The sequence below is a fragment of the Prionailurus bengalensis genome, chromosome B3 (assembly GCF_016509475.1).
Source record: "Prionailurus bengalensis isolate Pbe53 chromosome B3, Fcat_Pben_1.1_paternal_pri, whole genome shotgun sequence".
In the NCBI taxonomy this organism is placed as follows: domain Eukaryota; kingdom Metazoa; phylum Chordata; class Mammalia; order Carnivora; family Felidae; genus Prionailurus; species Prionailurus bengalensis.
Genome location: NC_057355.1, coordinates 71847560 through 71868368, shown reverse-complemented (window position 1 = coordinate 71868368; position 20809 = coordinate 71847560). Strand labels below are relative to the sequence as shown.

General features: G+C 46.1%; 3 protein-coding genes across 7 annotated transcripts; 2 read left to right on the top strand and 1 right to left on the bottom strand.

Annotated features, from left to right (window-relative positions):
- The first annotated feature begins 4146 nt into the window (after positions 1–4146).
- Positions 4147–16964, top strand: PIP4P1 (phosphatidylinositol-4,5-bisphosphate 4-phosphatase 1). Of its 3 annotated transcripts, XM_043554195.1 has the most exons (8): positions 4148–4459; positions 4783–4973; positions 5364–5470; positions 5909–6014; positions 6217–6269; positions 6372–6462; positions 6954–7119; positions 16954–16964. In XM_043554195.1, exons 1-7 carry the CDS (start codon positions 4297–4299, stop codon positions 7095–7097), a joined length of 855 nt encoding a protein of 284 aa, XP_043410130.1. In that variant the 5' UTR covers positions 4148–4296; the 3' UTR covers positions 7098–7119; positions 16954–16964. The 3 variants fall into 3 exon arrangements, with proteins under 3 accessions (XP_043410131.1, XP_043410130.1, XP_043410129.1); XM_043554196.1 differs by lacking the exon at positions 16954–16964 and having other exon boundaries at positions 4147–4438; positions 6954–7796; XM_043554194.1 differs by lacking the exon at positions 16954–16964 and having other exon boundaries at positions 4149–4459; positions 6954–7796.
- On the bottom strand, positions 7885–10594 carry APEX1 (apurinic/apyrimidinic endodeoxyribonuclease 1). Of its 3 annotated transcripts, none has more exons than XM_043554190.1 (5): positions 10493–10594; positions 10031–10156; positions 9642–9829; positions 8818–9010; positions 7885–8676 (listed from the first exon to the last, which is right to left on the bottom strand). In XM_043554190.1, the coding sequence occupies exons 1-5, from the start codon at positions 10581–10583 to the stop codon at positions 8159–8161; spliced, it is 1116 nt and encodes a 371-aa protein (XP_043410125.1). In that variant the 5' UTR covers positions 10584–10594; the 3' UTR covers positions 7885–8158. The 3 variants fall into 3 exon arrangements, with proteins under 3 accessions (XP_043410125.1, XP_043410126.1, XP_043410127.1); XM_043554191.1 differs by having other exon boundaries at positions 10462–10544; XM_043554192.1 differs by lacking the exon at positions 10493–10594 and adding an exon at positions 10308–10455.
- Positions 10657–17242, top strand: LOC122467673 (O-sialoglycoprotein endopeptidase). The gene is made up of 11 exons (XM_043554193.1): positions 10657–11224; positions 12774–12893; positions 13077–13252; positions 15067–15162; positions 15286–15335; positions 15483–15561; positions 16129–16194; positions 16308–16398; positions 16625–16700; positions 16797–16895; positions 17041–17242. Exons 1-11 carry the CDS (start codon positions 11110–11112, stop codon positions 17078–17080), a joined length of 1008 nt encoding a protein of 335 aa, XP_043410128.1. The 5' UTR covers positions 10657–11109; the 3' UTR covers positions 17081–17242.
- The last annotated feature ends 3567 nt before the right edge of the window (positions 17243–20809 follow it).

Genomic DNA, 20809 nt, shown 5'->3' with positions numbered 1-20809 from the left:
AGCCATTTTACTATTCAATCCCTTTAAGATCCTTGGTAATGTATCCAATTATCCCTCTCTCCCACTTTTTTTATAAAGATAAAACTAGATTTAAAAAGGCACCAAATATGGCTTTGTCGACGGTGGAGAGTCATAAAAGGACAGATTTGGGAATATATGTATAAGCAATGTACAAATAATGAGCGCTGCTCCATTCTAGAGTGAACACTTGAACTTCCGTGCCAGAAACACCAGAAAGAGCAGTAAACTGGCCTGTCCCCCTGTAGAGCCACAAACCCTTCCTCTTTTGTATCCAGAGGTTCCTTAGTTCATTAAACGCCTGTGGGACCCAACTGGTGGATGGATACCAGTGTCTAAGTAGAAGCTGGTATCCACAACCTGGGAAAGTTGTGTCTAAAAATCAGAACCCAAGTAAAGTCTCCAGCTCCTGTAGCAGTCACAAATGCTGGGACAGCAGCAGTTCCTTTATCATTAAATATGTGGGGTAGGTTGTACTCCCTTCAGTGTTAGGCTCAGTGGAGAGGCTTCTGGCCAAACTGGCCATGGTCCTTAGAGTTATTTTTTCAATTCGTTGTTGCTTCCCAGTTGTAAGGCAGTTACAATTTGAGCTATGACAAGGGGAAAACCCAGGTGCCATTCGGACTCCCATAGAGACCACATGAGGTTGGAGGAGGAGGCTGGTGGGGGCACTATCCCCAACGGTTGGGTCCAGTGGATACTAATAGACCTCAGAGTTCTCCTTTGGTTTCTGGGAAAGGTGAGGTAGAACCCTCAGCTAAAGGGTTCTTCAGGAAAAGGCAGCCATGCTAGCATTATTTTCAGTTAAGGAGCCTCTACATTAAATAGACCTGAGCTAAAATGTCACATCTGTACCAATCAGATTTTTACCATGACCATGAACTGGAACCATCACCCTTGACCTCCTAGTATTTCCTTCTCCTATGACAATGGGGTCCTTTCCATTTGCACTTGCTTAATTAGAGGAAATTATGTCAGTAACACCTAAAACAAGGAAGATCTCTTTAAGGTGACTCACTTTTAGTCTATCATCCATCATTAATCCCAAAATAATGGTATATTCACCCTACACTTATATGATTAAGGAAATTCTCCTAAATTATTATTTTTTTTAACGTTTATTTATTTTTGAGACAGAGGGAGACAGAGCATGAACGGGGGAGGGTCAGAGAGAGGGAGACACAGAATCTGAAACAGGCTCCAGACTCTGAGCTGTCAGCACGGAGCCCAATGCGGGGCTTGAACTCACGGACCGCGAGATCATGACCTGAGCAGAAGTCGGCCGCTTAACTGAGCCACCCAGGCGCCCCTATTCTTTTTTTCTAAACATTTATTTATTTGGAGAGAGAGAGAGAGAGAGCATAAATGGGGTAGAGGCAGAGAGAGAGAGAGGATTCCAAGCAGGCTCCTCGGCGCTGTCAGCCCAGAGCCCGACACAGAGCGGGAACTCACAAATCTGGAGATTACGACCTGAGCGAGAGCCGGAAGTTTAACCTATTATTCTTTACATAACGAGGGGCTGCTCACCTAGACTTTTGGCCCTGCTCTATCTTGAAACTCCCAACAAAGTTGAAAGAACAAAGTAAAAAGTTCCCTAAGGGTGGGGGGAATCCTACATATGTTATCTCTGTCTAGGTACCCATTTAGTAGAGCACTTCAATAGGTTTGAAAATTGCAGGTATTCCCTACTTTTTATAAGTTCAAGTTATGCCACTTTGCTTGTATGAAAGAGTTTCATTAGTACAGGTATACCTCAGAAATATTGCGTGCTCGGTTCCAGACCACTGAAACAATGCCAATATCACAATAAAGGAATTCAAATAAATTTTTTTTGGTTTCCCAATGCATATAAAAGTTATGTTTACACAATGCTGTAGTCTATTAAGTGTGCAATAGCATTATGTTTGAAAAAAGTATGTATCTTAATATTTTACTGCTAAAAAATGTTAACCATTAATTAAAAATAAATTAAAAAAAACCCAAAGATATACACCTTGTCATCATAACCCACAAAAGAAAATACAGATGGACATAAAAATTTTAATGTGAAAAATTTCTGGAAAATATGGCCTAGTTGGAGCTAGGAGGATATAATTCAAAGGAGGTGAAACCAACTCAGATGTGCATTCAAGAAGGGGTCTAAAGAAATAATTCAATATTCTTGGATCTGTTTTCACTTAACAGGTATCTGAGAAGGGAAAAGCCCTTGGTATACTGACCCAAGAAATTTCTGTAATGAAGCTTACTCACATTTGTTAGCAAGTAACTCATATCTTTGAAAATTTCAGAATCTTATAATTTATTAGTGTTGCTTTTTGGAAGGATAGATTGCATGAGGCATCTGATTATTAAATAAAATTTCACTGGTGAAGAAAAGGCTAACCAATCATCTGAGCTTTCAACAAGTTGTAATCACTGATCACAGATCACTATAACCAATATACTAATAATAATGAAAAAGTTTGAAGTACTTCAAGAATTACCAAAATGAGACTCGGAGACACAAAGCGAACAGATGCTGTTGGAAAAATGGCACTGATAAATTTACTTGACACAGGGTTGCCACAGCATTCAGTTTGTTTAAAAAAACAAAACAAAACAAAACAAAACCCACAATATCTGCGAGGAGCATTAAAGCGAAGTGCACCGAAATGTGGTATGACTGCACCTGGTTTCCCTAAGCTTAAGAAATCCAAAAGAGGATTTTCACTTTTACCAGAAAAGCAAAATAGCTTTCACTGTTTTGCAGCTAGCTGTGGTGGAGGCCGTTCGCACAGAAGGAAAAGTGGCACCACCAAGCTCCTTCCCTGGGAACTACACTCAGCATTAAGCCGCCATAGATTTGAATTGTCTTTGAGCATCTGTACTTTTTTCTCCATATATTTTGTGCATCCGTTAGCAAGATGTGTCCTAAGGTATCTGAAAACCCTAAGAGATTATTTTGGGGATTCGGGACTACTCAAATTTTTTTCCATAATAATGGTAATTGTCTTCGTTTTTTTCACTTCAGCTGAGGAAAGGTTTCATAGGACTCTACTTTCGGATATGGCTGGGTAAACTTGTGTCATCTGCTATGCAAGTTGAGTATGGAGGATGTATAGGGATGAACAGGAGAGTGAGTAGGATTGGCTGTATGTTGAAACTTCTGAGGGGCTCACGAGATTCTCCAGTACTTGTCAGAATAACCTCCGTTGGCAGTCTCCTCGCTGGGACTAAGTTGAGACTAGTCTCAAGACTGTCTCATCTTGTCAGCAAGGTTACTAAAACATCCTTGTACTTAATTGGTTAACTCAATCAAAAAACACTTATGATGCATATGTATTTAGGACTGGGAGGGGTCATGAAACTGAGTGAAATATGAAATATCCCTGTAGTGATAGATCCAGATTCATAAAAGGTAGTTTCATAATCAGGGATGCGGAGTGAGAGGGTGGGGTCTGCAGGGCTGGTCCCTGGAGAAGCCAGTCTTGTGTTCTGTTCCAGAAGTAACTCCAGCGGGAAAGGCTGGATGATTATCTTAACATTTTAATGCATTTCCTACTGGTACATCTTTATTCCGACTTTCTACAGGTTATTTCATTGAGCAGAGCGGCTAACTGTCGCCAGCCTTTCCTCCTCTGGCTACTCAGCCCAAGCTCCAGCACTTTCACTAGAGCCACGCCCCCGAGTTCTGGACCTAAGTTCGGACCAATACAGTTGCACCTCACGAGTCACAAGACCGAGAGGCCAGCCAATAGGAGACCAATTATAACCGCAAAGAGGAGATGTCTTTTAGTGTTATCTTTGGACCAATGAGGAGCAATGATTATGCACTCGCTCTGCGCGCGTAACAGAGGAAGCCAGGCTTCCTGAAACAGGTGACCAGTGAGCTGAAGCAGCCTAGTCCCACCTCCTGGTCTGGAGGTAACGCGATGGGCCACGCTTCCAATGGCTCGCAGAACCTCTCGTCACGTGCAGTTTTTGCGGGCCCAGCGGCCTCCGGGAGGCCATGTGACAGTTGACGTTGCCGCGACTCTCCCCAATGGAAAAAAAGAGCTGCCTTCGCAGGACCAAGAATTGATTTATCTCCACGAATAATAGCACGGCGGGGGCGGGGACAGCCTATCACGTGCTTGCGGGACGGAATCGGGCGGGGCAGGCCACTGGTTGCGGGGCGAGCTGGGCGCGCGGCGCGCAGGCGCCCTGGGGACCCGGTAGCGGCGGCGGCGGTGGCTGCGGAGACGGCGGCGGCGAATAGAGCCGGGTCCTTGGCCGAAGCAGTAGGCGGTGGTGGCGGCCATGGCGGCAGACGGAGAGCGATCCCCGCTGCTCTCCGAGCCCATCGACGGTGGCGCCGGCGGCAACGGATTAGTGGGGCCGGGCGGGAGTGGGGCTGGGCCCGGGGGAGGCCTGACCCCCTCCGCACCACCGTACGGAGCCGGTAAACATGCCCCGCCCCAGGGTAAGCCGGGGTGGGTCCAAGATGTTCCCGGGGGGGTACGCTGAGAGGCGGGAGGGGGCGGGGCCGAGGGCGGAGGCGGGGCCCAGGCGCCAGGTGCGGAGCAGTTGCACCTGTGACTGGGTGAAGCTCTCTTCTTTCCGCAATTGTTACCGGAACTTGGGAACCGAAGGGGGGTCTGAGGAAGCTGACTGAAGCACGGATTATAAGAAGCCCGCCGAGCTAGATCAGAAGGGTTGAGGACCAAAAAGAGTTCCTTGACCCCGTGGAGCATCAGTAGGGGTGTCTACAAGTGATGCCACCCTTCTTTTTACTTTCCTCTCCAGCGTTTCCCCCGTTCCCTGAGGGACACCCAGCCGTGTTGCCTGGGGAGGACCCACCCCCCTACTCACCCCTGACCAGCCCGGACAGTGGGAGTGCCCCCATGATCACCTGCCGAGTCTGCCAGTCTCTCATCAACGTGGAAGGCAAGATGCATCAGCATGTAGTCAAATGTGGCGTCTGCAATGAAGCCACTGTGAGTTACACACATCTATGAAATGGGCCCTGTTTCCTGGATCCTCTTTCTGATCTCTTGATTCTAGACCTTGATGTTCAGGTGTTAGCCGAATGGTAATCCTGAAACCCAGGTTTCAGTTCCAGGAGTCTCACATCACCATTTCCCCAGCAGCCACTCACCAGAGCTGATGTTTACCATCCTGCACCTTCATTTCTATTCTGGATACTTAAGCCTAGTCTTTATTTGCAAATCTTCTGCTATATGTTTTTCTTTCATTTCTCTGACCTGGCTAAGACCTTATCTGGCTAAGACCTTATCTCTCTGATCTCTTCTCAGAAGGTGTTTTTGGAGGAAATGGAAGGGATTGGAATTAAAGGTTTGCTTACCGATGTCCTCATTGTTCTCTAGCCAATCAAGAATGCACCTCCAGGGAAAAAATACGTTCGGTGCCCCTGTAACTGTCTCCTTATCTGCAAAGTGACTTCCCAGAGGATTGCCTGCCCTCGGCCCTACTGGTAAGAGGCATAAGGTGGGGAAGGGCATCAGTGGGAATAATTGGAAAGCCCTAAAAAGGATGAATGTTTGCAGAGCATGTAAAGGTGTTTATTTAGAAGGAGAAAAAGTTAAGGACTGTTGTACCGTTAGAATTTTACAGCCATCTTGTTCAAATCTCAGTAAAAAGACTGGGATGAAATTTATGTCCGTTAGGGAAATAGAGAGTCTAGGGGACTGGGTGAATTATCCTCAGGTATAATGGAAGTTAGAGACCTGAAGTTTAAGTAGTGCTGTTTCTCAACCTTCCCTCGGGCTAGGGTTGGGTGGGGCAGAGTATATGCCGTGTACAGAGAAGTAGAGGAATTTAGAAAGGCAGGGATTGGGAGCTATGAAGGAAGGCTAGTGTGGGCATTTTAGGATTAAAAATGATTTAAATGTAGTCTTTTTCTCCATTACAGCAAAAGAATCATCAACCTGGGGCCTGTGCATCCAGGACCTCTGAGTCCAGAACCACAGCCTGTAGGTGTCAGGGTCATCTGTGGACATTGCAAGAATACTTTCCTGGTGAGGAGGAGCATTGGGAAGCCTTGGGAGGAAGCGGGAGAAACAGAAGTAATCATGAATATATTTCTGAGTTATGATAATGAATACTGAGGTCTGTTTTAATTTCCCTTCTGTTCCTTTTCCCACCCTCCCCTGCCCAGAGCCTTCACTGGACATGACCCTGCTTCTATTAATTGGGTTCTCCCTTTTTTGTTCTCCATAGTGGACAGAGTTCACAGACCGAACCTTGGCCCGTTGCCCTCACTGCAGGAAAGTGTAAGTGACTGGAGAGTGGCATTGTTGAACTGGTAATTTTGTAACATGTACTGTAAAACCTGCAGGGCCATTGCAAGCATCAATTTGTTTGCCTCCCCACAGGTCATCTATTGGGCGCAGATATCCACGAAAGAGATGTATCTGCTGTTTCTTGCTTGGCTTACTCTTGGCAGTCACTGCCACTGGCCTTGCTGTGAGTAACCTTGATCCGGCCCTTCGTTCTTCAGCCTCATCTCCATAGCCTACAATTTGGGAAATGGCTAACCTAAAAAAAGTGAAAGAAACCGAGGGGTTTTTGTTTGTTTTGCCTTGTTTTAATGTACACATGAGCTGAAGTTGAAGGTAACTGATAAACAATCTCCATTGTTATTATGGGAGTGAAAAACAGCCATCTTCTTTATGCAAAAGACAGGGCAATGAAGAAGTGGCTTAAATTAAGAGTTGCTGTTAGAATTGGCTCCCTTGTCCAACACTAAGAAACACTGACAGATGTCTGGGATTGTACAAGTTATGTACCTCCCTAGGGGAGGAGAGCACAATTGGGCCTTTAAGAAGGTCTCTGAAGGTGGATACACGTGGTTAGGCAACCAGGCACTGAAGCTTCCATTCTGTGTTGCTGTTACTAGGGCTTTTAGGAAGTGGTGAGAGATCAACAGTAACCCCATCTTCCTTCTTCCTCATCAGTTTGGGACATGGAAGCATGCTCGGCGATATGGAGGCATCTACGCGGCCTGGGCATTTGTCATCCTGTTGGCTGTGCTGTGTTTGGGCCGGGCCCTCTACTGGGCTTGTATGAAGGTCAGCCACCCTGTCCAGAACTTCTCCTGAGCTCCACAACGACCCACAGACTGTGCCTGGCCCCTTCCTGGTGGGGACAGTGACACTACAAAGGGAACCGTGGTAAAAGGCTCCCTTGGCTTCTGTAAGGGGAGCCAAGCAGCTGCCTTCCTTTTCCCTGGGGAGAGGTAGGAAGGAACCAGACCCTCACTTAGGTTTGGAGGGGTAGATAAGACCACTGCTGGCCATCTGCTTTCCTCCAAGGGCTGCTGTGTTTAGGGTGAAATAGGCAAAATGTTGCCCCTAAACCTGGGTCCTAAAAGAGGGTTCTAGCCTTGTCCTTCCTATATACTCCCTGAGAGCCATTCCTGTCCCTAAACATTCCAGGGCAGGGTGGGGGTGGGTAGCCCTGGGGGTTCCCTCCCTTTTGTGCACCATTAGGACCTTGCTGCTGCTATTGCACTTCACCAGGGGCTGGCACTGGCCTCAGTCCCCTCAGTCTCCTGTCCCCCCATTCTGTGTCCCGGGGGGTGGGGATGGGGTCAGCCGCTGCTCTGTACAGACCACAGGAACTGATGTGTATATAACTATTTAATGTGGGGTATGTTCCCCTAGTCCTGAATTTCCCTTAACTCCTCCTTCCAACCTTACCCCCCAGTTGCAGTATTTAACTGAGCTGGATAAGGTTGCTCTGTCTTGGGGGAAGCTAGGGATTCATCCTGTGCTTGTAAATAAATAAGGTCATGACTATCCTTTTCCAAGTTGTTTGTCTTTATATATGAAAAGATAAGGAGAATTTGTAGCCCCACAAAGGGGTAGAATACAAAGACAGCAAGGCTGAAACTATGGCTCTTTATTTTCATGTGGACAGTTCAGAGAAAGTCATCAGTAGCTTTTGTTTAATGTAAAAAAAAAAAAAAGCACAAAAAAATTGGGGGTTAAAGGAAACCTAAGTGTCACTAGAAGCCTGGTTGAAGGACTCGTATTTTTAGAAGGGAAGTAACAGTGCAGATTTCTTTAGAGAGCAGTTTTTAAAGAAGTTTGGGGAGGTTAAGTTTTAAAGCTAGCTTGGGGGGCTTATTTCCCCAGCTTAAAGTAATTTAAGCGAGGTGTCACAGTGCTAGGTACAGGGTGATGGGACAGTGATCACTGCCCAGGGCCTTGGAACGGATCTTGCTGTCACACAACGCGGGTAACAGAGAGTGTGACAACAAAAAGTAATCAAGGCGCCAACCAACATTTTTGGATCGAGCATTCATCATGTAGGTCCAAAAGGTATATGCATAGGCCGTGTTGGGGTAGAGGTGCCGGAAGCTGTCAGCCAGAGGCACAGCCTCTAGTAATTCCCCAAAGCCTTGACGCTCTTGTGGAGTGAAGCCAGCATTCTTTTTGTTTCCCTTGGGGTTGCGAAGGTCAATTTCTTCATGGGCCACATTGAGGTCCCCACAGAGCACAAGGGGTTTGCGGGAAGCCAAGCCCTTTAGGAACTTGCGGAAGGCCTCATCCCAGCGCTGCCGGTACTCCAAGCGGACCAGACCTCGGCCTGCGTTAGGTACATAGGCTGTTACCAGCACAAATGAGTCAAATTCAGCCACAATCACCCGGCCTTCCTGATCGTGTTCCTCCTCACCTACAGAAACAATGAAACAAGATCAGCATAAAAAAGTGTACAGAATGGGAAAGCAAAGAAAGTAACTCCCATTAGGAGCTGGAACGGGAATTAGCAATTGGTTTGAAAGACCTCAGGGATTAGGAATTAACAGGGTCTCACCAATGCCATAGGAGACTTTGAGTGGGCACTGGCGGGAGAGCAGGCCCACACCACTGTACCCTTCCTTGTCTGAAGGAGCTGACCAGTATTGATGGGATAGTCCAGGCAACTCTTGAAGTTCAGCTGGTAGTTTGTTCTCTGAACATTTGGTCTCTTGGAGGCAGAGGATATCTGGGGCTTCTTCCTTTACCCACTGTGAGCGAGATGAAAGGTAAGAAAAATATTATCAATTCAGACAGCAACGTTTGATTATCAATCAAACATTTACTAAAGACTGTGCCAAGTACTAGAGATACACTGCTTAGAGAGTCGCACGAGATTTTAACACTTCTAAATTACAGAACTGGCAACTGAGAGGTAAAAAGAGTGTTACATTCAACACTGAAGAGATTATATTTCTTCCACAGGCAGAGGATAGGCATCTAAGATTTTTAAGCAGTGAATATTTAATTTTAAGTAAACTCTACGCTCTGCCACACATGGAGCAGCTTAAGTTCACCAACTGGTGGACTGAGCCAGCCAAGCACCCCTAAGCAGTAGTATTTAAATGGAGGATAAACTGGAAATGAAATGGAGCAAGTCCAGTAACAAGGTCTTTGCAACATGCAGGGGAAGGGATGAAGCCATTAAAACAATGGAAATAAGTTGAAAAAGACATTTGGAAATAAAAAGGTTAAGAGTTGGTGAAGCCCCTCCTTTTAACTCTTGCACAAAAAAACTAGACAAGGGGAAAAAACCTACAGATTAGGGAAAGGTGATTAAATCCCCAAATCATTCAATACTGAAGAATGTCTCTTCTGGAACCCTCCTTGAATTCCACTCACATCTAAACCTTTCTTTTTAATCCAGGCTCGAAGCCCATCCACATTCCAGGAGCAGATCTTGAGTGTGGCCGATTTACCACTGGGCGAGGTTTTCTGATCTGGGGGGTCCTCATACAGGACCGGCCCCTCTCCTGCTGCCTCTTTTTCGTTTTTCTTTGCTCCAACCTTACTCTTCTTGGCTTCTGGCTCTATAAAATAAGCAATATACAATGATAAAGTTGGCAGTATCCAACTCTGATCCGGATTGGACCCCCCATTGTGAGCTTGCAGTTGCTGCGACTTCTTCAGCCTGCAAAAACGCAGTCAGCAGGTCCGCACTTCCTGTTCACCGGGGTTAGAAACCCCCTCACGGCAGCCCCTAGGGAGAGGGCCTCATTTCATTCTCTTACCAATCTTGGGCTCTTCCCCGTCTTCTGCCACAGCTCCCTTTTTCCCACGCTTCGGCATCACTGTAGCGAACGCCCTTCTGAACCTGTACCACGTCGCCCACCGAAGCAGTATTTTTACCGCGTTACCTGCAGACGAGATGTCGTGAAACCAGCTAAAGCTGGGGAAAAAAACGACTTCCTCGGGCGCCCCCGCACTAGGTACCGCCTTTCAAATCAAACTATCTCTGAATCTTTTCCCCGCCTCCATGCAACCTAGGCCCTTCAGCCCCTCACCCACCAAACTAGATCATTTCATTATGCTTTGTGCCGTGCTCGCGAGATCTGCCCTCCAGCCGATCGAGGGCCTTAATTAAGGGTCCCGACTTAGCTTGCAGATCAGACGATCAAGAAACCCCACTGCTGGGCAAAATAAGAGCAACCCTGCATCTGACCTGCTCGGCTCCCAGCCTGGCTCCTCCTTACCCGAGCACAAAGAATTCGTGCACGCCGTGCCCCCACGTGGGTATCTGGAGTGGTCAGGTGATCTGAGATGTGCAGCCTGAGGCGGGGGCATGCGCGTGATTGGTCTGTCTGGAACCACGTGACGGGAAGGCTCGCCCTACTCTCCCCACCCCCCACCCCCTTCTGCAACTCTCCAGGGGACTGAAGGCCCCGGCCTTCCATTCTTGGGCTGTTTATCGGCGTGCCAGATGCAGGATTCATTCTATCACCCTGACCGAAGATCCCAATGCTGTGCAAGAGAGGGAAAAAAGTCAGTGGAGAAGGCTGGCTGGACAACGGGAGAGAAGTAAAGAGATGGATAGGAATGTAAGGAGCAGATGCCGGCTCAGCGTCCCTGGCAGTTAGGAGGACAGGTCCTTGAAGGGGCCTTGATGGGCCGCTGTGATGACGGGGGCGGGGCTGTCGCGGGGGCGCCCTCCGCGGGAGTCCTTTGGCATCTCTTGGTGCACGCTGGTACCCGGCCCCTGGGTACGTAGTCTTCCCGTGCGCTGCGGTATCCGCGGCCTAGCACGGCCTGCTGAGGGCTACACGGTTGCGGTGGTAGCTAGCCCTGCTGGCGTTTTCTCCCAGGCTCGACCATGCCGGCGGTGCTGGGGTTTGAAGGCAGCGCTAACAAGATTGGCGTGGGAGTGGTGCGGGATGGCGCGGTGCTGGCGAACCCGCGACGGACTTACGTCACGCCTCCCGGCACAGGTGCGTGTGTGCGGGATTGACAGTTCACAGCGCCCTTCTCGCGCGGCAGCGCCTTCCATCCGCCCAAACGCTAGCAAAGTAGGGCGTGGAGCGCGTTGTCCCCTCACCGAGCTGTTGATCCGAGTCTCTGAGATTCGCGGGGCAGGATTAACCTCACTAGGCTGATAGAAGAGTGACAGACACTTGGACCTGGATCTTCTGGGTTCGTTTAGCTTTTGTTGAGCGCTTTTGATGTGCTTATCGTCAGCCGGAAGCAAAAAATAGATGTTTTGAGCTTCTGTGGAGTCGCACATATAAACAAAAGTTTATGGTAAGATGAACAGTGTAACGCAGATGCAGTCAGAACTTCCTAGAATGAGAAGGAGTGTAGAGTTGCAGCTTGGGTGTTAGGAACAGCAATATTCATTTTCAGTATTTGTTTTTGGATTTATGTTCCTTACTCTTAAAATGGGAATAGTCATACCTGCATTATTGAGTCTTGAGAAAGAAATAAATTGTTAGACGTATTACTTTTAATGAATGTGATTTGTATGTTATTTGTTACTGTGTTGTATTTTGTCTGCCCACCCCTAAAACTTCTGCATATGTAGGAGAGGACCACTGACTTGTATATACCTGAAAAGCCTCCCTGAACAGGTGATGTTGTGACAGCTCTTTCGTTAGAAAATACATATCTGTGTTTAGCACTCACTCTTCTAGGCATTTTGGCACCAGGAATGCAAGGATAAATAAAATAGCCAATGCTTTGAGATGCTTATGGTTAAATTGGGGAAAACTACAGGTGATTATAATGCTATAATTGATATACGACACAGTGTGTAAAGTACAATGATATGATCGTGCACAGGGCTGGTAGGGTCACAGAGAAGATCACTAAATGGTTTGAGTTAGTTATCCCTTGAATTAAGTCCTGAGGCTGAGTAGGAGTTGAGTATGAAGAAAGGCATTTCTGAGAGCTGGTCAGCCTAGCTGAACAGGCCAGAAAGAGTATATCTGAAAACCTGGAAGATAAGATACTTGAGGAGAGTGAAAGAGACTCTTCCTACACTGTGTAAACCTTAAAAATAAAACAACCAGTTGTTTTACCAGTAAAATGGGCTCATTTAGGAATAATAGAGAATTGTGATTCAGATCAGGGAAGCTTTGGCAAAACCATAGGCAAATCTAGAGACCAAATGAAAGGATTAATCTTTTATAGGGAAGTGGGGGTAGTTGGGAGGGACTCTTAATTTTAAATTAGTCCATTGAAGTAAACTGAGAGATCCAAGTGTAGTGGCTTTTCATTGGCTGGAAAATCTCTTCCTCTTGATGGGGTGGTAAATGATAGGCTTCTTCCTGTTGGGAATGCAAGGTATGTTCTTTTCTCATCGGGGTCTGCAATTGAGAAGGAGTGGTGGGGTGTGAAGGCTTCCCCTTACAGCCTCCTGACTCTGTTTTAAGTGAGATTTCTTTCATTCTGTTTCACAACAACTAAAACACCCGTTTATGACTTCTACCTACCTTTGCTATAGAAAAACCCTATGATCTCTGACCTGTGTCCATCTCCTAGGATTCCTTCCAGGTGATACTGCCAGGCATCACCGAGCTGTTATCCTGGACCTGCTACAGGAGGCACTAACAGAGGCTGGATTAACCTCCCAGGATATTGATTGCATTGCCTACACCAAAGGTATAGCTGGGAGACTGACGATAGAAGAACATACCTGGAGCCTGGCTAGGTCAGAATGGCCTGCTGCTCTCTGCTACCACCACTACACCACTACTCCTACCCCACCTTTCACATCCCTTACTTTCCCCAGCTCGGTTTTTCCCAGTGTCTGTAGGATTCTAACTCCCATTTCTATCCCCCTAGGCCCTGGCATGGGTGCCCCACTGGTTTCTGTGGCTGTTGTGGCCCGTACTGTGGCCCAACTGTGGAATAAGCCTTTGCTGGGCGTGAACCACTGCATAGGCCACATTGAGATGGGCCGCCTCATTACTGGAGCCACCAGCCCTACCGTGCTGTATGTCAGTGGAGGAAATACACAGGTATTTGGAGTATTCCATCATTGCTTCATAATTTCTAAGGCAGTGTATCAGCAACTTTCTTGTTGTACCTGAATGGCAGCAACTCAAGAACAAAGCTGGGCTGTCTAAGACACGCTAGAAAACCCACAAGAAAGTTTACAACATTGTAGGTTTAGAAAGCATGATCAGAACATTAGATGGCCGGGGCGCCTGGGTGGCGCAGTCGGTTAAGCGTCCGACTTCAGCCAGGTCACGATCTCGCGGTCCGGGAGTTCGAGCCCCGCGTCGGGCTCTGGGCTGATGGCTCAGAGCCTGGAGCCTGTTTCCGATTCTGTGTCTCCCTCTCTCTCTGCCCCTCCCCCATTCATGCCCTGTCTCTCTCTGTCCCAAAAATAAATAAACGTTGAAAAAAAAAAAAAAAAAACATTAGATGGCTTTCGTATACGTGGTTATAAAGATAAAAACTTTCTGTTTAGAAAAGGAAAGAAGGGTAAGGATTGAGGTCTTCCAAATAATGAAAGTGTTTTTACTTTTATTATTTTGAAGCTTTTTTTCCCCTGTACCTTAGCAACTAAAACCGAGGGATACCATGTAATTTGTTTCTTTACAGTAATTTCCTATTTTGTTTTATGTTACTGGCAGTAAATAGAAGTTGTTATTCTAAGAGTGAAAATATAAGTAATTTTTAAAACATTTTATAAGGTAGAAGGTATTTTAAGTTTATAAGCTAAACCAGAGTTGTTTGGGTTACCTTACGAGACCTTTTTAGGTTGGGATTGGAGAACTCTAGCCTTCCTTTCCCACAGAGCACCTGATGGGGTTATTGTCAGAAAAAGTCATTGTCCCCAGCTTATGAACGGCTTAAAACTTCATTTTGTGAAATAGTCGTTTAAAATGAAGTACACATTCCCATGAAAATGACATGGGAACTTGTACAGGTAGAGGGCAAGTAGCAGGTTGGGGCCTGAAGGATGACATACAATATTAGGGACTCAGGGTGTGGAGAGTAGCAATGGAGGCTTGCAAGAGTTAACGAAGAGGAGCAGTGATCGTTTTTCTCCTCCCTCTTGAAACTTGGTTAGGTGGGAAAAACAGGGAAGATGATTGGTAGAGAGGAGTAGATAACAGAAGTAGAAAGGCAGGATTTTTTTTCCTTCCCCTTTTGTGGCCAGCCTTTTAACAGCAGAGTATGATCTACATCAGAATGGAAAGAAATCTTTAGTAGCATCGAAAAGGGAAAAGGACTTCTCATAGTCTTAATGAAGCACTCATTGTCAGGAGTATATGTGTGAGTGGGTGATAAATATTCTCTGTGCTAGAAGCTAGTCATATGTGAAGAATGGACATAAGTTGATTGCCAGTGTTGAGTTGGGTGGGTCATTAGTGTGACCCAATATGGGATTTTTGAGTTTTTCAACTCTACCTCTTGTTTTGTTTCCAAATAACGCTGTGCTGGTGGGATAATCTAGAAGGACTCTGGTTCCCTGCTTCCAAGCAGGAAAGCCTGTTCCTAATCCATATTGTCAAGACTGCATTTAAAGGATATATTAGGAACCTCCAATCTAGAAAAATGTATTCAAAACGAGAATTGCTTCTGCCTGACCTAGGCTACCTTCTGTAGATGAGAAATCTGCTCTAGGAATCCTCAGGGTACATATAGGCTTCTGAGATAAGAGCTATGAGAAAGTACCTATTCAAGGTTTGGGTAAGTTCTTTTGTTGTGTTTGTCATTGGAAGCTGCAGTGGCCATGTTGATCCTCTCTTATGCTCTTCCCCAAAGCCAAATACTCCTCTTTACAGACTTGAGGTTTCATGGACATCCTCATCACCCTTAGGTGATTGCATATTCAGAACATCGTTACCGCATCTTTGGGGAAACCATCGATATTGCTGTGGGTAATTGTCTGGATCGTTTTGCTCGAGTGCTAAAGGTAAGCCACTGGGGCTGGAGAAAACATGAGATATGGATGAATTAGAAATGGAGGGAGAAGGTCATAAATTAGTTTCTTATGCCTCCTAGATATCTGTCTCTATCCTCTTTTTCCTTCTGCTAGATTTCCAATGACCCAAGTCCGGGCTACAACATCGAACAGATGGCAAAGCGGTAAGGGGACATGAGATGGGAGGAGGCTGCCTGGCGGGGCTTCAGTGATTTCCCTGTATGTACATTAAGAAGGCTTTGGAGGGGCTTTGGAGGGTAAGCAGCCAACTAACTACAGGTTGAGGACATCGTATACTCCCTCCCACACAGAGGCAAGAAACTAGTTGAGCTGCCGTATACTGTCAAGGGGATGGACGTCTCATTCTCGGGGATCCTGTCTTTCATTGAGGTGAGTGTGGGACAGGTGAGGAGAGATCACTTTCATGCTTTTATATGAGGCATATCTGTTTTGCTCACCATTGTATTTCGTGCCTGTAGCATAGTTCTGGGCCATGTTAGATGCTGAATAAATTCATTTAGCAGATATGTATTAAGCATCTTCTGTGTGCCAGGCACTCTTCTAGGCAATAGCAACACAGGATGGAACAAAATCAAAGTCCCTGCCTACTTGGAGCTTACATTGTAATGTGGGAGGGGGGCAACAAGATGAAGAAACAAAGAAGGGGCAGATAATAAAAAGAGCCAGATGATGATAAGCCTTATGGAGAAAAGTTAAGCAGAGTAAGGGGTTGGGGGGGAGGTTGGGGGTGCCAGGGCAGGCATTTGTAATTATTGAATCCTGAATCAGTGTTGCCTGTTCTGTAGCTTAATGCCAGTGAAAGGCAAAAGCATGCTGTAGATACGCTGGCGAGATGAATTGTCGTGAAACATGATGATCCTCCAAGTGCACTAATTTTTGCTCTCCTGTCATCCCCAAACCACAATTCATTGTTTTATGTATTTTTTTTAATGATAGGATGTAGCCCAACGGATGCTGGCTACAGGCGAGTGTACTCCTGAGGATTTATGCTTCTCTCTGCAGGTAATGGGATAAAAAGCTGGGACTGAACGTTGGGACTGGAAGACCTTTTATATAGTACAGCAGAACTAAGCTGGGATCCCCTCTGGTGTTGACATCTTATTTGTCCCCCACAGGAAACCGTGTTTGCAATGCTGGTAGAGATCACAGAGCGAGCCATGGCACATTGTGGCTCCCAGGAGGCCCTCATCGTGGGAGGTGTGGGGTGTATGTATCATTGAACTGTGCCCCTCTTTGCTGTTCTTGGGCATTTGCATCTTCCTCCTGATAGTCTTAATCCCTAAGAGTTTGGGGAAATTGCTAGTTTCCGCTTCCCAATGCCTGCCCCCTAAACCCCTACTTCATTTTTGTAAGTAAATACACATGAGGTGTACAGCTGGACCATGCAGAAATGGCTGAAACTAAGCCAGCCCTACCCCCTGCCCCTTCATAGGTAATTTGAGGCTACAGGAAATGATGGAGACAATGTGCCAGGAACGTGGAGCCCGGCTTTTTGCCACAGATGAGAGGTAAAGGCCCTTTCTCTTTCTTGATTTCTTTTTTTCTTTAATTACTGTGATTTTTCACCTTTAGATTCCAAATTTCATATATCTTTTCCTTCCCAGATTCTGCATTGACAATGGAGCCATGATAGCCCAGGCTGGTTGGGAGATGTTTCGGGCCGGGCATAGGACCCCCCTCAGTGATTCTGGAATCACACAGAGGTGTGTACTTCTTGGAGGGGTAGATAGGATTATATGGGAAGTACGCAAAAATCAGCAGGGAAGAGGGTCCAGGATCATGAAGGCAGGGAAGAATGGAAGATTCTAAGGGATAGCTATCCATCAAGTTTTTCCTGTTTTTTCACAGGTATCGGACAGATGAAGTAGAAGTGACCTGGAGGGACTAACAACTTTAACATGATCAGAGTAGATAGTGCCCTAAGTAGAGCCTACAGGAGCTTGGACCTTAATCTCTGTCTGATCTGGGCACCCTGGTGAGGCTATGGACTCCTGTCTCCCATAATTTGAACCTCAAGTTGATTCAGCAATAAAATATTGTTGGTTTTGTATGTTGGTAATTGGCTTGTGTTAATCAGGAACAATACAGAGTTGGCACTGGCTAAATTCTTGTTGATGGGGTGAATGGATAAGGAGGCAGGGGTCAGAGCAGTGCCTTGGCTGAGTGCAGGGCTGCTGCTGTGGAGCTGAGATTGAGGGGATATCTCAGCTCCTCTTCTGACATCTCCTTAATAACAGCATTGTCATAACTAATACTATTTCAGTGTCAGGCTCTATGCTGAGTGCTTTGTGTTCGTCACCCCATTTAAATTCTTTGGAGTAGGTACTCAGGACTTGTCTCAGAATAGCCTGGGGCCAGGTCTAATTTTGTACGAATTTGTAACTCAAGAGCAAAGCTGTCCCTCCTCCTTGCACTTACTCCCACATGCTCCTACATATACTTCCCCTGGTGGATTTGAAGGGTTGCCCCAGATCCACCTCCCTCCCTACCACAGCCCTCTGGAACTAACATCCTGCCCTTTATCTTGTTTGTCCAGCACCACGAGGAGACCCAAACCAGCAAGTCTCCTCTCAGCTTTGCACTCTAATAACTGTTACTCTCCACCCCTTATTTGTTCCTCCTGAAATTCTTTTGTGCTCTCTGGAACTAAACTGATTGGTAGTAAAATTACCTATATCCTCATCCTGTTTTCTGAGTGTTCTCTTTACGTTCCTGTTCAGGACCCTGGTTTCCCCCTGAGAACTCTGCTTCTCCTACTGTGTCTAATGATGGTATTTTCTCACCCACATCCATTGGCCCTGGAGAGGGTGGTGTGGGTGACCTCTTTTCTCCTCATACTGTGTTCGATCTATTCTCTCTCATCCCTAACACATCTGAGCTTTGAAACACATGTCATCCGTTAACTATCCCGTGCCGCAACCACTCCTGTCAAATCCTGATGATTTTAGTACCCGTGTAGGTGATCATTCTAATGCTCTAGCCTCAGCTCTGTGCTCTTCCCGTGATCGTGTCCTCCACCTCCACTTCAGCCACTCATTCCCTTGGTCCTAGTGGAGGCCTACAGCTCCTCCATATTTCATTCTGAGACATCCCTCCTATTTTTGTAGCTCATTCCCTTTAGTGCACTGAATCCAACAATTCATCTCTTCATCAGGCTCTACAATCTGTTGCTCTTCCTTTCCACTGACCTCATCCCCTACAAGTATTCATTTCCCTCCAGCTAAACTCCAGTCATGAGCACTTCACTGCAAACACCTCGCCTCCCTCACCTCTTTGGCTTTCATCAGCCTCAACTCTTCACCTACTTGATTTCTAGACCCATGCAGCTAAACGGGCCAGCAAAAAACAGCCAGGTTGACCTGTCTTACTTTAAATTCAACCCTGACACTCAAGCGGGTCCTTTATGTTCCCTAGTCCTTTCGCCTGCCTTGTTTCTGGTAACTGTTTTATTATGCCTGCGGACACCTCAAGTCTCCCATATCTTCCCCCCCCCCCCCCCCCATTCTCACTCTTATGTTGGCTGCTATGTTAGTGAGAAAATAGAAGCAATCAGAAAATGTACGGGTGCCTGGGTAGCTCAGTCGGTTGAGCATCCGACTTTGACTCAGGTCATGATCTCACGGTTTGTGAGTTCAAGCCCACGTCGGGCTCTGTCTGTGCTGACAGCTCAGAGCCTGGAATCTGCTTTGGATTCTGTGTCTCTGTCTCTCTCTGCGCCTTCCTTGCTCGTGCTGTCTTGCTCTCTCAAAAATAAATAAACATTAAAAAAATTAGAAAAAAAAAGCAATTAGAAAATGTTCACAAGCTCCCACCACTACATCTAATCACCTTCCAGTATTTATACCCATGTATTCCGCTTTCTCTCCTGCTAGTATATACCAGTATACTGTTAATAACTGTTACTGTATACTCAGCTGGGATTGAATTTGCTCCCCAGAGGTTTGGTTGTCACAACTGGAACGCAGGACTACTGGGTAGAAACCAGGGATGCTGCAAAATATCCTGCAGTGCGCAGAACAGCTCCCCACACAAAGAATTATCTAGGCTAAAATGTCATTGGTTTCAAGGTTGAGAAACTGCTATGAACAAACTATCCATGCTCCTGTCCAACTACTTAAATGGTAGATTCCATCCTCTAACCTTTTAGGACATCTCTCAGCAGTTCCCTCTCATTTTTATTTATTTATTTAAATTTTTTAAATATTTGTTTATTTTTGAGAGAGAGACAGAGCGCGAGCAAGGAGGGGCAGAGAGAGAGGGAGACACAGAATCCAAAGCAGGCTCCAGGCTCTGAACTGTCAGCACAGAGCCCTATGTGGGGCTCAAACCCACTGACTATGAGATCATGACCAGGGCCACAGTTGGAGGCCTAACTGACTGAGCCACCCAGTCACCTCTCTCATTTTTTTAGAGTCAATATTTGCCTTTCTTTCCTAGATCTTCCTCTCAGCACACAAATATGCTGTCATTTTCCTCATCTTACAAATACATGAACGCCTCTTGACCCCATTTCACCTTTTAGTTGCTTCCCGTTTTTCTGTTCCGTTTTATAGCAAAACATCTTAAAAGAGTTGTTTCTACTCCCTCACAATCAATTCCTTGTGAAGTTCGCTCCAGCAAGACTGTTATTATCAAGGTCACCAATGACTTCACATATCTGATGGCGTATTCACCTTCATCCCGCATAGCAACATTTGACACTCCCTCTTTGAAAGCCCTTCTTTACTTGGCTTTAGGACATGTTCTCTGGTTTGCCTTCTAGTTTACTGACTGCCCTTTGTTTCCTTTGCTGGTTTCTCCTCATTTCTACAACCCAGTAACTCTAGAATCCAGTCCTTGGACTGCTTCTGTATTTATTTACACACACACTTGCGGTGAGCTCATCCAGTCTTACACATTAAAACCATTTCAGTGTGGATGACTCCCAATTTTTAGTTCCAAACTGGAAGTCTGTTCTGAATATCTAGCTGCCAATTGGCATTTCAACTTGGATACCTAATAGATATCTCAAATTTAACATACAAAACGCTGGACTTTTTTGCTCCCCTTTAACTGCTGCCGTCTTCCCTATTTCAGTGAATGACAACCCCGTCCTAATAATTGTCCATGTCAAAGCACCCTGATGTTACCTGACACCTCTTTTTCATCTCTGGTTCATCAAATCACATAGACTTTAACTTCAGAATATATCCAGAATCCTGTTTCTTCTTACTTCCACTGCTTCCACCCTAGAGCAAGCCAGAATTCTCTATCTCCAAGACTTCTGCAGTAGCTGGTGTATCTGCTTCCACAACTGCCCACTTACAGTCCATTTTTAACACAGCAGCCAGACTGAATAGTGTTAACATAGAAGCCAGGTTATGTGACTCCTTTGCTCAAAACCCTCTGTGTCTTCCTATATTGGAGTAAAAACTAGAGTCCTTTAAGGGCAAGTGAGACCCTCCAGGATCTGCCCTCCTCTCCCCGCTTACTGCTTTGACCTCATTTTCTGCTACTCACCTTGTTCACCCTGCTCCAGCAACATTGGCCTTTTTGTTTTTCCTTCAACACTGAAGGTGTACCAGTCCCTCAAGGTCTTCATACTTGTTGCTTTCTCTGCCTAGAAAGCTCTTCCCTC